The 16,303-nt window shown below is 53.3% G+C and overlaps 1 protein-coding gene across 2 annotated transcripts in view; it reads left to right on the top strand.

Annotated features, from left to right (window-relative positions):
• The window catches only part of CARS (cysteinyl-tRNA synthetase), a 52,941-nt gene that overhangs the window by 34,764 nt on the left and 1,874 nt on the right, over positions 1 to 16,303 (top strand). For both annotated transcript variants that reach the window (XM_027531677.1, XM_027531676.1), the window contains exons 11-20: positions 6,549 to 6,661; positions 7,042 to 7,170; positions 7,446 to 7,575; positions 7,654 to 7,757; positions 8,052 to 8,149; positions 8,336 to 8,525; positions 8,879 to 8,947; positions 9,233 to 9,314; positions 14,378 to 14,458; positions 14,968 to 15,035. In XM_027531677.1, the coding sequence (XP_027387478.1) occupies positions 6,549 to 6,661; positions 7,042 to 7,170; positions 7,446 to 7,575; positions 7,654 to 7,757; positions 8,052 to 8,149; positions 8,336 to 8,525; positions 8,879 to 8,947; positions 9,233 to 9,314; positions 14,378 to 14,458; positions 14,968 to 15,035 (1,064 nt within the window). The remainder of the gene's footprint in view (positions 1 to 6,548; positions 6,662 to 7,041; positions 7,171 to 7,445; positions 7,576 to 7,653; positions 7,758 to 8,051; positions 8,150 to 8,335; positions 8,526 to 8,878; positions 8,948 to 9,232; positions 9,315 to 14,377; positions 14,459 to 14,967; positions 15,036 to 16,303) is intronic.

Below are 16,303 nucleotides of genomic sequence, written 5' to 3'. Positions count from 1 at the left end.
TCAATTGCTCGGGACACAAATGGCGAAGCATTGCAGTAGTTCTGGCTGAATCAGTATTTAAAATATTTATTACGAAAAGAGCGTGTTGCAAGATTTGATGGGGAGAACTATACTTAAACTCCCCTTCTTTAATTTTTTGAATTTGGATTTTTAATGTTTGATGTGCTCTTTTCACAATGGCTTGTCCCTGGAGATTATAAGGGATGCCTGTATTATGTTTAATTTGAAACTTTATACAAAATTCCTGAAAAGACTTAGAAGTAAAAGCAGGAGCATTGTCAGTTTTCAAAGCTTTTGGTAGGCTCAAATATGAAAAACAAGTAAAGAGATGCTGTATTACATCTTTAATTGCTTCCCCTGTACGAGCAGTTGCAATAATAACATGAGAAAAGGTATCTACAGTTACATGAACAAAGGACAGTTTTCCAAATGAAGAGACATGAGTTACATCCATTTGCCAGAGTACGTTAGGTTTGAGACCGCGAGGATTGACTCCCACAGGTAGACTATTATAAACAGTGGGGCAGTGTAAGTAAGAATGCACAATCCCTCGAGCAGTCTCTCTGGGAATTTGGAATTGATATCTTAAAGCAGTAGCGTATTGATGATGGAGTAAGTGAGAGGCTCTGGCCTCCTCAATCACAGTAGCCACTGTGTTTCTGGTTAACAAGTCAGGCAAATCATTAAAGGCATTTAAAGGGCCAGGCAATCCGGAATGAGCCCGAATGTGTCCACTGACAAATATTTTATTTCTTTTCCAAATTTGTTGCTGTAATTTAGTTAACAGATCAAATATGGTAGTCTTATTTTCAGGCGAAACCACAGTTTCAACGTGTGGAAACAACCTGACAATATACTGAGAATAAAGGTTAAATTCCTCATCTGCAAACATAGCAAAAGCCTCTACGACTGCTGTTATTTCAGCTCTTTGAGCTGAAGTTTTTTGTGTTTTTAAAACTTTTTGGTGATTTTTAGTAACTATGGAGGCTTTACCGTCTGTTGACCCGTCAGTAAAAACTATTTGAGTGTTTGGAACAGGAGATTGTTTACGTCTGACAGGGAAAATAACTGGATGTCTGGATATAAAATTTAGCAAAACATATGAAGGTAAATGATGCAAAAATTTGACCAAAATAGTTTTTCATAGCAATCTGTCAATTTTTAAACATTAGAAGAGCATCAGGTTGTTCCTTATTATATGGAATTACAATTTCTGATGGCTCTTTACCAAATAATTCAATGCTCCGCTTTTTTCCTTTGATATCAAAATAGCTATCAATCCTGGATAAGAGGCCACTACTTTTTTAGTTTGAGCGGGAAGATGGACCCACTGTAGGGGGCCATCTTGCCATAAAACCAATTTTTTGTCTGGTTACCCCAATTACACCTATGGGGGTTTTATGGCAAAGGAATTGTCAAGCAGTTGTCAATTTAATTTTTTAAATTTTTAAAATTTACATTTTAACAACATAAATTTAGAGATATGTTAATTTAGGTCTAATGTTTAGTTTAGGTCTCGGTATAAATTTAAATAATAAATGTATAATCTCCTTATCTCATTTTGGTATACAGATATATCTAAATGCAAAATGTATTTATATATGTATTTTTATATGGCAACAAGTATAAACTTATTGACATAATCAATGTACTTGAATTAATCTTTATAATTAATACATTAATTAATATATATTACAGCAATACAACACGTACACAGCTAATACCAACCAACACAAACCAATGTACTGCAATAATATATGTCACACATATATAATATAATTATACAGTATATAGAACATATATCATCACAGCACATCAATCCGTACCAATTAATATCAGCCACACACACATTATATTACTGCAATATATATTTAATTATACAGTATGTATATAATATGCATATATAGTATACATATTAATGTATATACAAATTAAGTATAGATCTATAAGTAGAATTAGGTATACCTTTATTATGTTTTATTTATACCTATACCTAATTAGGCAAACTGTAATTAGGCAAATATATTTATATTATGTATTTATAATAATATATAAAGTATTGTTAATTGTACCGCCTGTTGATAACTAAGAAATTGAGAAAACCCTTCTCTGAGTATCTCCTATTTGAGACAGCATGTCCCTCCCCCATAGGGTAAAAGGGAGCGTAGGAACTACATAGGGTTGGAAAGTTCCACAGGTATCCTCAAACTGCCAATCTAACATTTTTGAACTTTTAACTACTGTGGGGGCTTGAGGGCAAATGAAACAAAATTTGACCCCTGAAATCTATCAGGGCAACTTGCCAATCATCACTATTTTGTAAAAGACTTGCAGTTGATCCTTATTGAATGGAATTACTATATTTGCTACTTCTTTTCTAAAAAGTTCCACACTTCTTTTTTCCTCCTTTTATAATTAATTGTGCCACCAAGCTGGGATAAGATAAAACTGTTTTTCTTGGGGTCACTGGTAGATGGAACCAATGGGCCTTTTTGTCACAATCACCCTGTAGGTGTATGTTTTGGGGCAAGAATGATTTAATCTCATCTTTTGGTAATATTAATCCTAATTAACTGATCATTTAAAGTCTCATCTACTTAAACAAGAGCCAACTCTGTCTCATTAGTCAACTTTCTCTTAGAACTGGAATTAGGATCACTTTTTAAACAATCAAACAAAGGCTTTAAATCTACAGTAGTCAGTTTTAAATGTGGGCGTATCCAATTAATGTCCCCTAATAATTTTTAGAAATCATTTAAAGTTATTAAACAATCTCTCCACAGCTTCAAAGGGGCATTATCAGTTTTCAAAACTTTTGGCAGACCTAAACATGAGAAGCAAGTAAAGAGGTGTTGCACAACATCTTTATAAGCTTCTCCAATTACCGTTTTGTAACGTAAATCTGGTCTATAGCTTTTTAGATGACAAACAACCATCTAATCTTTGCTTGAATACTTCCAGCAACGGGGAACTCACTACTCTTCAAGGTTTTAAACTCTCCCTCACCTTTTTCTCTACAGCATTCCCACCCCGCATACCACTTTCTCTAATGCCACCAACTCATTTTCAGTAGTATGTGTTGGCCAGGAGCTGGGTCAGTCTTTCCCAGAAATGTTAAGAGATGTCTGTTCCTGTGTCTAATAGCCCTGACATTTTACTTTCTTGAATTAAAAGATCTTTTAAAGGCCTTGGAGCTGTGATTTCCTGCACCCAAAAACTAGATTACTAGATCCAAATCCTCTGGGGCCCCTAGCTTGAGAAGTCAAGGTTTTTCTTGTCTGATGTAAGGTAAAAGCAAAAACTGTTATTCTCTGACCTTTATTAATTTGCACAGTTTTAGTAGGCGGTGAGATCAAAACCTTTAATTTCTCAATATAATCAGAATCTACTACACCATGCACCACCGAAATTCCTTGAAAAGAAAGCGAACTACACCCTAGCACAAGTCCTACAAGGCCCTCAGACAGGGGGCCAGCCACTCCCGATGGAATTGGAGCAACCAGCATGTTAGGGGTTAATACTGTTGCTAAATCCCCTTACCGTTCTGCTTGGTCATAAGAGAAACACTTTTTATTTGTAGAATCCTTTTCTATTACGATTATTTTTCTTTCCTTTTTCTTTTTTTCACTTTTTTCTTTTTTCTTTTTATTTTTCTCCTTTTTTTTTTTTTATGCTTGGGTGAGGCCCCCCTGAGGGGTTTTTCTGCAAGGAGCAGGCTCTGTATATTGTGTATTCTTGAAAAGCTCCTTAGTTTAAAAGAAAATTTTTTTTGTCTTTTTCAGCCTTAGGCAGTGGTCTGGGAGGCTTTGGATGTAAACTGGGGAATTCCTAGGCCCTGGGAGGTGCAAGTGGAGGTGGGGTAGTCGCCTTAAATCAGAAATTGTTGGATAAATTTTTAAAGGTTTGTGTAGAGGGGGAAGGGGGCTCACCAGGGCGCCCGGCCTCAGCGTCCTGTAAGCCCTCTCACTCCTCAGGAGGTAGAGCACAGTCTCCCTCCTTTTCTTCGTCAATGGCAGAAAATATGATCTGCACAGAAGGTGGAGACCCACTACCATCCACCGCTATAGCCTCTCCCATAGGCTATCCTACAGCCTCATGACGAGGGTCCAGAACATTTTTAATCATATTTATAGGATAAGTTTTTAGTTGTTTTTTTTTTTGCTTTTGTTTTTTTTACCTTCACCCAAGTATCTAAATTAAGAATACCCTCTTCTGGAAACCAAGGACACTATTCTTATACAAATGAAAAAAATGATTGAATGGTAGATTTTTTAAACTTTGATTCCTCTCTTAATAACTGCAAAATTACTCCTATAAAGAGCTGTCTTTCATTTGATTCAGTGTTTGATTTCGGTGTTGACCATCTGGTGATGTCCATGTATAGAGTCTTCTCTTGTGTTGTTGGAAGAGGGTGTTTGCTATGACCAGTGCATTTTCTTGGCAAAACTCTATTAGCCTTTGCCCTGCTTCATTCCGTATTCCAAGGCCAAATTTGCCTGTTACCCCAGGTGTTTCTTGACTTCCTACTTTTGCATTCCAGTCCCCTATAATGAAAAGGACATCTTTTTTGGGTGTTAGTTCTACAAGGTCTTGTAGGTTTTCACAGAACTGTTCAACTTCAGCTTCTTCAGCGTTACTGGTTGGGGCATAGACTTGGATTACTGTGATATTGAATGGTTTGCCTTGGAAATGAACAGAGATCATTCTGTCGTTTTTGAGACTGCACCCAAGTACTGCATTTCGGACTCTTTTGTTGACCATGATGGCTACTCCATTTCTTCTAAGGGATTCTTGCCCGCAGTAGTAGATATAATGGTCATCTGAGTTAAATTCACCCATTCAGTCCATTTAGTTCGCTGATTGCTAAAATGTCGACGTTCATTCTTGCCATCTCCTGTCTGACCACTTCCAATTTGCCTTGATTCATGGACCTAACATCCCAGGTTCCTATGCAATATTGCTCTTTACAGCATCGGACCTTGCTTCCGTCACCAGTCACATACAAAACTGGGTGTTGTTTTTGCTTTGGCTCCATCCCTTCATTTTTTCTAGAGTTATTTCTCTAGAAATAACTGATCTCCAATAGCATATTGGGCACCTACCGAGCTGGGGAGGTCATCTTTCAGTGTCCTATCTTTTTGCCTTTTCATACGGTTCCTGGGGTTCTCAAGGCAAGAATACTGAAGTGGTTTGCCATTCCCTTCTCCAGTGGGCCACGTGTTTTAAAGACACAGCAGATGACACAGAAACGTGGAGAGAAGATCCAGTGGCATGTCAGGCTTGGCCGCTGCGTGGGGTGGGGTTGTCGGGCAGACAAGTCAGACCACAGGGCACATGTGGGACCAGAAGTGACCCTGGAGTGGGGCAGAGGGAGGCTGGAGCACAGAGCCGGTGTCACGAGGCCGGGACACTGGGGACACGTGAAGGCTGGGGGAGGAGCGTGTGGGACAGAAGAGCCTGTTAGAAGCCTTCAGAGTTAAGTTTATAAAGTTGGAAACACTCGTGGCCACGTGTGTTATAACGAAGAACGTAAAGCCCCCAGTGTGAGTTATCTGTCCTGGGAATGGTGGGCAGAGAGGGTTGGTACTCCAGGTCAGGTCACGTGTCTGAGAAACTGCCGACGCCGGGGTGATGTGATCACGGTGAGAACAGGCGTGCGGCCCATAGGGGCACGTGTCCCACTCGGTGGGCGCCTGGGCTCCCCTTCTATGGATGAAAACCCCACAGACCCGCACGTCAGGACAGCAGGATGCCCGCAGTCGTCGCGTAGTTCTTGTTCCGGCGCATCCGCCTGTGGAGTGTCTTCCTGGGTCTGTCGAGTCTCCCAGGGGCTCTGTGTTTAGCGCCCGGCGCCCGGCGCCACCCCTTGGTCCAGAGGGGCCTCCGTCCAGCTCTTTTCTCGGCCGCTGACACGCTGCCTCCCAGGCTCCTCCTGCTGTGGCCGCGTTTGCAGCCTGGACATGAGAGTCCGTGTCACTCCTGTCCTGGAGTTTTCCACCAGGGACCTGGAAGACCCTCTCGGGCCTGAGTGCCTCAGCCAGCACAGCCCCGATCCCCAGGGGCACGCTCTACGTGCAGGCTGGGCTCAGGGCGGGTGTTATGTTCACAGCAGCTGCTGTCCCCATGTGGGCTGGGGGCTCTCCTGTGGGTGGGTTCCCTTCTGGGGGGACCGGCGGGGGTCCCGACTTGCAGCCTCCAGGCCCAGTGCGCTGTGCAGAGTGGCCCGGCTCACACCTCCCAGAATCCGGCCCAGAGGCCACCGATGTTAGTACAGGAGCCTGCCCACTCGAGCCGGCGTCCCCGAGGCAGGCACGCGGGAACAGCCCCTCACCCCTGCACCCGAGGCAGGCCCTCGAGAGCAGCCCCTCACACCTGTCCCTGAGGCAGGCCCGCGGGAACAGCCCCTCACACCTGCACTCCGCTCCATCATCATCCTGATGCAGGGGCTGCAGGGCTGGGGGGCAGTGGGGTGCAGGGGTGGGGGTCCAATAAACACATAACTCATACATCCCTGGGCTGAGATGATCCCACGCTCCCCACGTCCGCAGGCGACCTGAGCGTCTCTGCAGAGCGCCTGAGTGAGAAGCGGTCCCCCAATGACTTTGCGCTCTGGAAGGCCTCCAAGCCCGGGGAGCCGTCCTGGCCCTGCCCCTGGGGCAAGGTGAGTGTGGCTGGGGGTGGGGTGGAACGCATCCCTGCAAGGCCCACTCCCCATGGGGTCATCACCTTCCCCCTGTGGCCGGTGGGATGGGACTGGAGCACCTTGGAGCCCTGCATCCCGACCATCTCTGACCTGAGCTGTTGGGGGTGTCCGCCCTCTAATGTTGCCTGTGACGACGGTCCTGGTGGCGCGAGCCGCGGGCCAGGGGTGTTGGAGCAGGGGCCCGGCAGCGACACGGCCTCAGCCTTCACGGGGTTCGCCGTTCCCTGCGGTCTTTCCGCGTGTGGGACTCGACCCCCTGCTCCCGCGGAGCTCGGTTTCTGGGGGTCGCGGCCACGGAGGCCAGGTGGGGCGCTCCCTCACTGAGTGTGGGTCCCCAGGGGCGCCCCGGATGGCACATCGAGTGCTCAGCCATGGCAGGCACCCTCCTGGGAGCCTCGATGGACATCCACGGAGGGGGCTTCGACCTCCGCTTCCCTCACCACGACAACGAGCTGGCGCAGTCAGAGGTAGGGGCCTCGGCCTCTGTCTGGGCAGGTGGTTGGGCAGGGGGTGCGCGGCGAGAGCTCTCCAGCAGAGCCTGGCCTCCGAGTCAGGGGAGTGTGAATCGGATTGTTTGGTCTGATTCGCACATGAGCAGCCTGGCCTTCGCAGCGCAGGCCTGGACCCACCCGTCCTCACTTCCTGCCAGGGCCCTGCCCAGCACAGGGTCCCCTCTCTGAGCCCCCTGGGCCTGCGGAGGTGCCCTGAGCCCCGCCCCCGCCCCTCCCGCCCGTGTGTGCAGGCCTACTTTGAGAACGACTGCTGGGTCAGGTACTTCCTGCACACAGGCCACCTGACCATCGCGGGCTGCAAGATGTCCAAGTCGCTCAAGAACTTCATCACCATTAAAGACGCCCTGAAGAAGCACTCAGGTAAGGAGCCCCCAGCGCCCCTGTCCGCGCGGGTGCCGCCGGCTGGGGCGGAGCCTCAGGCTGCCCTTCTGCCCGCAGCCCGCCAGCTGCGCCTGGCCTTCCTCATGCACTCGTGGAAGGACACGCTGGACTACTCGGCCAACACCATGGAGTCGGCGCTGCAGTACGAGAGGCTCCTCAACGTAGGTCCCGCTCCGCGCCCCTCGGCCTCGCGAGGGCCTCGCTCCTCCTGGACAAAAGGGGATGTGGGGGCTGAGCTGGGGGGCGGCTGAGCCGCTTTGCCGGTGCGCCCCATCTCACCTACGTGGGCGCCTGCCGGCCACCCCAAGGGACCCCAAAGCCGAGATGGGACTCTGGTCCTGCAGAGAAACCTTTTGGTCCCCTTCCTGCCCCCTGCTGTGTGCGGGGCTGGGTGGTGCCCAGAGCAGCTCAGGCTCTTTTCAGAAATTCTCCTGAACGGGGTTTTCTAACTTCAGGAGTTTTTCTTAAACGTGAAAGACCTCCTCCGAGCCCCCGTGGAGGTGGCCGCTCAGTTTGAGAAGTGGGAGGACGAGGAAACGGAGCTGAACAAGAGGTGAGGCGGCACCTTGTCCCTGGGCCTGCACGGTCCCCCATCGTGCCCACTGACGGGGGGTGAGGGGGCAGCTGGTGACTCCGTCCCCGCTGTCCATGCGGAACCGCGCTCAGAACCATCACGCTGCGGGCCGCCCCAGGCAGAGCTGTCCGGCTGACGGCGCCCCGCCTTCCTCTTCCCGCTCAGCTTTTACAAGAAGAAGGCTGCGGTTCACCAGGCGCTCTGTGACAACATCGACACGCGCACAGTCTTGGAGGAGATGCGGGCTCTGGTCGGCCAGTGCAACCTCTACATGGCGGCCCGCAAGGCCGCCCGGAGGAGGCCCCACCGCGTCCTGCTGGAGAGCATCGCCCACTACCTCACACACATGCTGAAGGTGAGCGGCCCACACCGGCTTTTGTCCCTCTTGTCTGGGGTTTGACGAGCAGAAGTACTTGCCAGCAGTCCCCAATGCCTCGTTCAGCATGCTCTCTTCCTGCTGATGAGTCCTGGGGGTCCCTGCAGGGGGCTCTGTGGTCCAGTGGCCTTGGCTGGGGGCCAGAGGGGTTGTGGGAACCGGACCCGTCCTGCAGCGGTGGGCGGGCACCTCAGCCTGGGTCTCAGTCTCTAACTGCCCTGCCACCACCCGCGCCGGGTAGGGCCTGGGGCACCGCCGCCCGCGCATCGCAGATGCGGTCCCTGCCTGGCGTCTCTCAGCCACGTGTCCTGCACGCTTGCTTCTTTCCCTAGATCTTCGGGGCCATAGAAGAGGAAAGCTCCCTGGGTTTCCCCATCGGAGGAGCTGGAACCAGCCTCAATGTGAGTAAAGCCCTCCCGGGCCAGGACTCCCTGCTGCCCCTGCCCCCAGGACCGCGTTCCCTCCTGGATGTCTGAGACCAGGCTTCTATGAACCCCAGGCTCAGGCCACTGGGGGGACCCTCTTACTGTCCTGCCTGTGCCGCCATGCGGGCGCCCCCACGCCTGTGGCCCCGTGTTGGACAGGCTCGCACATCTGTTGGCAGCCCCGCCCTGAGGCGCGTGTGCCGGGCTCTGACCTTCACAAACAGGGCGCCGGTCACAGCAACCCAAATGTTCTCTCTGCAGCTGGAGTCCACGGTCATGCCCTACCTGCAGGTGCTGTCGGAGTTCCGGGAAGGGGTGCGGCGGATCGCCCGTGAGCACAGAGGTGCGGTGTGCCTGGCGGGGCTCCGTGGCCTGGGGCGTCCGCAGGCCGAGGACTGGAGGGGTCCTGTCCTTGGCCACAGAGGCCCGTGGTGACTGCACAGCGTCTCCTGGGGCGGCTCTGGAGTCTGCTCCGGCTTTGCTGTCTGCACCCTGCCTGCCCCTCGTGCTCGCCCGAGAGCCTGAGGATGGGGGGGTGAAAACATGTCCTCTCGGGCGGCTCTGAGCGGTTGTCAGACGGGCAGCTAACCGCGTCAGAAAGGCAGTCCGCTTCCCCCTCTGCTGGTCTGGACTCATGGCGACCAGCAGGGCTGACCTGAGCCTGCAGTGGGCAGCGAAGCCCCGGGCTGTGCAGGCGGGGAGGGGCGAGGCTGCAGCTGCAGGTGTGGCGAGGCGGTCCTGAGATGGCCACTGCGGGGCGTGCTCCTTCCCGCCTGGAGCTGGGCTCAGAGCTTGGCACCTGCAAGGCCGAGAGGTGCCCCAGGGACGTCGCCTGCTGGCCCACGTCCAGGATGCCCATTCTCCTTGCTGGCCTCCCTGGCGGCCACGTAGCTGCGTCCTTCCAGGAGGCCTGCTGGCCCCTGGCCGCCCTTGCTCTGTGCACAGGCTCCCCCACCCCACCTGGAGCAGGTCCGCCCAGTGCCCTGCACCCAGCCCACTGCTGCGCCAGACTTGTGGGCCGCTCCTCCAGCTTGGACTCTCCGGGTGGAAGCCTTGGCTTCACTCCTGCCACCGTGGCGGTGGCGGGGCTGGAAGCTTCCATCGCCACCTGCGAGCTTCTCCCCTCCCTGGAGGCCAGCTCCCCCTCTGTGCTCCTCTTTTAGGGTCGTGTGAGTTGTTCTCAGAAATTTGTTGCATTTAAGAGTCGGTTTATTGAATTCCTCGGAAATATCCAACTGGGGTTTTCCCTTAAAGAAATAGTTTATTGAGGTGAAATTCACATGACGTAAAAGCGGCCACACTGAGGTACCGTTCGGGCTCCCAGGGCCTTCCTGGCCCGTGCAGCGCCGCCGCCTTCCGGCCCCCAAACGTCCCCACCCTCCAGAGGCGCTCCCCTCCCCCAGCCTCCGGCTGCCGCCAGCCTGCCCTCTGTCTCGGGGTTGTCCCGTTGCGGGCGTGTTCCGTAAACGGATCACGCAGCAGAGGAGATGGTCGGATGGCATCGCCGCCTCAGTGAACGTGAGTCTGAGCCAACCCTGGGAGGTGGTGAGGGACAGAGAAGCCTGACGTGCTGCGCCCGTGGGTCGCAGAGTGGGATGCGTCGTGAGAGCTGAACAGCAAGAACCGCTGCGTGTAACCTCGTTTGTTTGTTTCCCACGTTCCCTGGGAAGTTCAGAGAGATGCCAGGGTCGGTAGACTCCCTGGGATGCTAACCCGGCGCTCCCGTCTCTTCAGTTCACTCTGTTCTCCCAGATTTCTCTTGAGTCTCATCCAGAGATAAAGATGGGGCTTTTCGCCAGCAGGGGCAGGGAGCAGACCCCTTCCAGCCTGTTCTTTGGCTGCTTTTGTCTGGCTTTTCAGCAGAATGTTTTCGAGGTTACCCACGCTGTGGCACGTGGCTGTGCCCCCTTCCTCTTTAAATCCGTGATTCTCCACTGCACGTGCGTGCCGCCTTCTGTCCATCTGTCAGCCCTGGGTGGACGGATGGACAGTGTGCACCTTTGGTGCACGGCACTGCTGTGAACGCGTGTGTGTAAGTGTCAGCTTGGCTCCCTGTGCTCAGGTGTTTTGGGTGCACGCCTAGGAGAGGAGTTGAGGGGCCTTTAGTAGTTCTGTGTCTAACGTCTGTGTAGTGAGTATACTGAAAAGTGCTCAGTTGTGTCTGACTCTGCGACCCCACGGACTGTAGCCTGCCAGGCTCCTCTGTCCATGGGATTCTCTGGGCAACAATACTGGAGTGGGTTGTCATTCCCTTCTCCAGGGGATCTTCCCGACCCAGGGATCGAACCCGGGTCTCCTGCATTCAGTTCAGTCAATTCAGCTCAGTCGTGTCCAACTCTTTGCGACCCCATGAATCCCAGCACGCCAGGCCTCCCTGTCTATCACCAACTCCCGGAGTTCACCCAGACTCACGTCCATCGAATCAGTGATGCCATCCAGCCATCTCATCTTCTGTCGTCCCCTTCTCCTCTTGCCCCCAATCCCTCCCAGCATCAGAGTCTTTTCCAATGAGTCAACTCTTCGCATGAGGTGGCCAAAGTACTGGAGTTTCAGCTTCAGCATCAGTCCTTCTAATGAACACCCAGGACTGATCTCCTTTAGAATGGACTGGTTGGATCTCCTTGCAGTCCAAGGGACTCTCAAGAGTCTTCTCCAACACCACAGTTCAAAAGCATCAATTCTTCGGTGCTCAGCCTTCTTCACAGTCCAACTCTCACATCCATACATGACCACAGGAAAAACCATAGCCTTGACTAGACGGACCTTTGTTGTCAAAGTAATGTCTCTGCTTTTCAATATGCTATCTAGGTTGGTCATAACCTTTCTTCCAAGGAGTAAGCGTCTTTTAATTTCATGGCTGCAGTCACCATCTACAGTGATTCTGGAGCCCAAAAAAATAAAGTCTGACACTGTTTCCACTGTTTCCCCATCTATTTCCCATGAAGTGATGGGACCAGATGCCATGATCTTCGTTTTCTGAATGTTGAGCTGTAAGCCAACTTTTTCACTCTCTACTTTCATTTTCATCAAGAGGCTTTTGAGTTCCTCTTCACTTTCTGCCATAAGGGTGGTGTCATCTGCATATCTGAGGTTATTGATATTTCTCCCAGCAATCTTGATTCCAGCTTGTGCTTCTTCCAGCCCAGTGTTTCTCATGATGTACTCTGCATAGAAGTTAAATAAGCAGGGTGACAATATACAGCCTTGATGTACTCCTTTTCCTATTTGGAACCAGTCTGTTGTTCCATGTCCAGTTCTAACTGTTGCTTCCTGACCTGCATATAGGTTTCTCAAGAGGTAGGTCAGGTGGTCTGGTATTCCCATCTCTTTCAGAATTTTCCACAGTTTATTGTGATCCACACAGTCAAAGGCTTTGGCATAGTCAATAAAGCAGAAATAGATGTATTTCTGGAACTCTTGCTTTTTCGATGATCCAGCAGATGTTGGCAATCTGATCTCTGGTTCCTCTGCCTTTTCTAAAACCAGCTTGAACATCTGGAAGTTCACGGTTCACCTATTGCTGAAGCCTGGCTTGGAGAATTTTGAGCATTACTTTACTAGCGTGTGAGATGAGTGCAATTGTGCGGTAGTTTGAGCATTCTTTGGCATTGCCTTTCTTTGGGATTGGAATGAAAACTGACCTTTTCCAGTCCTGTGGCCACTGCTGAGTTTTCCAAATTTGCTGGCATATTGAGGGCAGCACTTTCACAGCATCATCTTTCAGGATTTGAAATAGCTCAACTGGAATTCCATCACCTCCACTAGCTTTGTTCGTAGTGATGCTTCCTAAGGCCCACTTGACTTCACATTCCAGGATGTCTGGCTCTAGGTCAGTGATCACACCATCGTGATTATCTGGGTCGTGAAGCTCTTTTTTGTACAGTTCTTCTGTGTATTCTTACCACCTCTTCTTAATATCTTCTGCTTCTGTTAGGTCCATACCATTTCTGTCCTTTATCGTGCCCATCTTTGCATGAAATGTCCCCTTGGTATCTCTGATTTTCTTGAAGAGATCTCTAGTCTTTCCCATTCTGTTGTTTTCTTCTATTTCTTTGCATTGATCGCTGAGGAAGGCTTTCTTATCTCTTCTTGCTATTCTTTGGAACTCTGCATTCAGATGCTTTTATCTTTTCTTTTCTCCTTTGCTTTTTGCTTCTCTTCTTTTCACAGCTATTTGTAAGGCCTCCCCAGACAGCCATTTTGCTTTTTTTGCATTTCTTTTCCATGGGGATGGTCTTGATCCCTGTCAAGACCATTACCCGTAGGGATAGGTCAGAGCTGCAGAGAGGGATGTGGAGGGCCCGTGGGCCCGGGTCTGCCCACAGCTGAACCTGCCTTGCCCCGGGGCCGGGGTCTCGGGCCAGAGGGTCTCAAGAGCAGCTCTTGGCGTCGGTAGGATATGGGTTTAGCTGGGGTGAATTTTTAGCCCTTACAAGGGCAGCTTGTAAGCAAGCCCTTCACACCCGGTGCAGACAGGCTGGCCTCTTCCCCCCAGCTGTGTCCTCCCTGGTCAGGGCGCTTCCTGCGGACGGGGCCTGGCTGGCGTTGGCACTTCGGGGCCATTACAGGGCTCTCACAGGGTCCCCCTGCTCCTGGGCCAGGAAGGGAGTGAGCCAGGGGTTGCTCGTGTTGCTTGTAGGATGAACAGAGAGACTAACGTGTGGGTTAGGATTGTCCGGACGTGAGGGGCCTGTCGAGGCCTTCCCAGGGCCTCCCAGGAAGTGTGCTTGCCCTGCCTGCTCTGCTGCTCTGAGTCTTTCTTACCTCCTGGGGGTCCTTCAAGCTGGGCTCTAGGTGGCCCCCTCCCTTGGGTGGGGTGGGCCCAGCCAGGAGAGCTGGTGCTCAAGGCAGAGTCGGGCCAGGGGGCCCTTTCCTGTCCCTTGCTCGGCCAGGATCTCTGGGTGAGAGGCGCAGGCAGCCGTGGGGGTCACCCCCACCTGCAGGTGCACGTCGGTTCCTGGAGAGCCCCGCCTCCACTCCCGCCTTTCTGGGTCCTGCCCGCAGGTCCCTGGGCCTGGCGTGCCGGCTGCTGTGAGCCGACAGCAGGGAGCTGGTCCGGGGCTGGTCGTGACACGGGGCTCGGAACAAGCCCCTGGTCCCGGGTGGAGAGACGCGGCTGCCTCTCCCAGGATCGCTGCGCCCTGGCCATGGGGCTCAGTGTTCCCGGGGGCCCCTCTGTGCAGCGGAGCCCTGGTCTCCCCGGGCCTGCTGTCACTCCGGGCTGTCCCCACGCAGGGTCTTCGGGGCCAGGCTATGTGCCCGCCACTCAACAGGGCCCCGAGCTGTGCCTGCTCTGCGCTCAGCAGTGACTGTGGTGTCCGTTTCGGCTTCGCCTGCCTCCACTGCCAGCGGGCAGTGCCCGGGCATTCCCACGCCCGAGGACTGAGCCGTGTCCTCTGCCCACAGTGCCTGAGGTCCTCCAGCTGAGCGACGCCCTGCGGGACGACGTCCTGCCCGAGCTGGGGGTGCGGCTGGAAGACCACGAAGGTGGGTCCTCTGGCTGTGATGTGGGCGCCGGGTGGGGGCTGCCAGGTGCGGCTGGCTCTCAAGAGGGGAGCTGCTGGGATGGGTCCGAGGGCACCGCGCCTCTTACAGGGTCCGCAGGGCCGGATCGTGCCTCTTGGGCCTCACGCCAGCCCCTTCTGTCTGAAAGACGACATCTGGGGCTCTGCTCCTGTGGCCTGACTGCCCGGCACCCCGATTCTGCAGGAACCTGTCCCTCGGGAGGCAGCCTGTGTCGTGTGGATCGTCAGCGAGTTTCGCAGCTTGTCTTTTGACTTGGCTGGGGTTTGGGCTTCACAGAAAATGATGGGGTTTTAAACCCTCAGGAGAAAGTCTCACTGTGATGCCTGGCTCTTCAGGCCCCAGCAGCACAGTTAACGTGTGGTCTCTGGGAGCAGTAACGGGGGTTTCCCTGCTGCCCTCTGGGGGCCCCGAGGGCAGGAGCAGTGGGCACAGGGCTGGGCTCGGGACTCCCACGGCCATTTGCCTTTCAGGTCTGCCCACCGTGGTCAAGCTGGTGGACAGAGACGCCTTACTGAGAGAGAGAGAAGACAAGAAAAGGGTGAGTGAGGCCGCAGGGGCCGGGCTGGCCGTGTGCTGGCGCGATGACCACGGGCGTGTGTGCACTGCACACGGGGGAGTCAGTGTTTCCAGTCTTACTAAGCCCCAGTGTTTGTAAACGTTGAAAGGGAGGACGAACAAGCTAGGCAACCACTTGGCAATTAAACAACAACAGAATCAGCTCCTAACGAAGAGCGCGGAGCGTGAGGGAAGGTCTGTTGCTTCTGGTGACCTGCAGACGTGTGGTCCCACCTGCCGGTCACCTGAAGTGTCACCCCGGCCCGGGAGTGAGTGTGTGTCCATCCTCCCCGTCCCCGGAGTGAGCGTGTGCCCCTCCATCCTCCCCGTCCCCGGGGTGAGCGTGTCCCCCTCCATCCTCCCCGTCCACGGGGTGAGCGTGTCCCCCTCCATCCTCCCCGTCCACGGGGTGAGCGTGTCCCCCTCCATCCTCCCTTGTCCCCGGGGATGAGCGTGTCCCCCTCCATCCTCCCCATCCACGAGGGTGAGCGTGTCTCACCTCCATCCTCCCTGTCCCCTGGGGGTGAACTCACCTCCATCCTCCCTGTCCCCTGGGGGTGAACTCACCTCCATTCTCCCCGTCCCTGGGGTGAGCGTGTCTCACCTCCATCCTCCCCGTCCCCAGGGTGAGCGTGTCTCACCTCCATCCTTCCCGTCCCCAGGGGTGAGCATGTCTCACCTCCATCCTCCCCGTCCCCGGGGGTAAGCATGTCACTTCCATCCTCCCTGTCCCCAGGGGTGAACATGTATCACCTCCATTCTCCCCATTCCCGGGGTGAGCGTGTCTCACTCTCCATCCTCCCTGTCCACGGTGGTGTGCTTGTCTCACTCTCCATCTTCCCCGTCCCCGGGGCTGAGCGTGTCTTACCTCCATCCTCCCCGTCCCCAGGGTGAGCGTGTCTCACCTCCATCCTCCCCGTCCCCGGGGGTGAGCGTGTCTCACCTCCGTCCTCCCTGTCCCCGGAGGTGAGCGTGTCTCACCTCCGTACTCCCCGTCCATGGGGCTGAGCGTGTCTCACTCTCCATCCTCCCCGTCCCCGGGGGTGAACGTGTCTCACTCTCCGTCCTCCCCGTCCCTGGGGTGAGTGTGTCTCACCTCCATCCTCCCCGTCCCCAGGCTGAGCGTGTCTCACTCTCCATCCTCCCTGTCCCCAGGGTGAGCGTGTCCCCCTCCATCCTCCCCGTCCCCGGGGTGAGTGTGTCTCACTCTCCATCCTCCCCGTCCCCAGGGTGAGCGTGTCTCACCTCCAT

The sequence above is a fragment of the Bos indicus x Bos taurus genome, chromosome 29 (assembly GCF_003369695.1).
Source record: "Bos indicus x Bos taurus breed Angus x Brahman F1 hybrid chromosome 29, Bos_hybrid_MaternalHap_v2.0, whole genome shotgun sequence".
NCBI lineage: Eukaryota > Metazoa > Chordata > Mammalia > Artiodactyla > Bovidae > Bos > Bos indicus x Bos taurus.
This window is presented reverse-complemented; position numbering and strand designations above follow the sequence as displayed.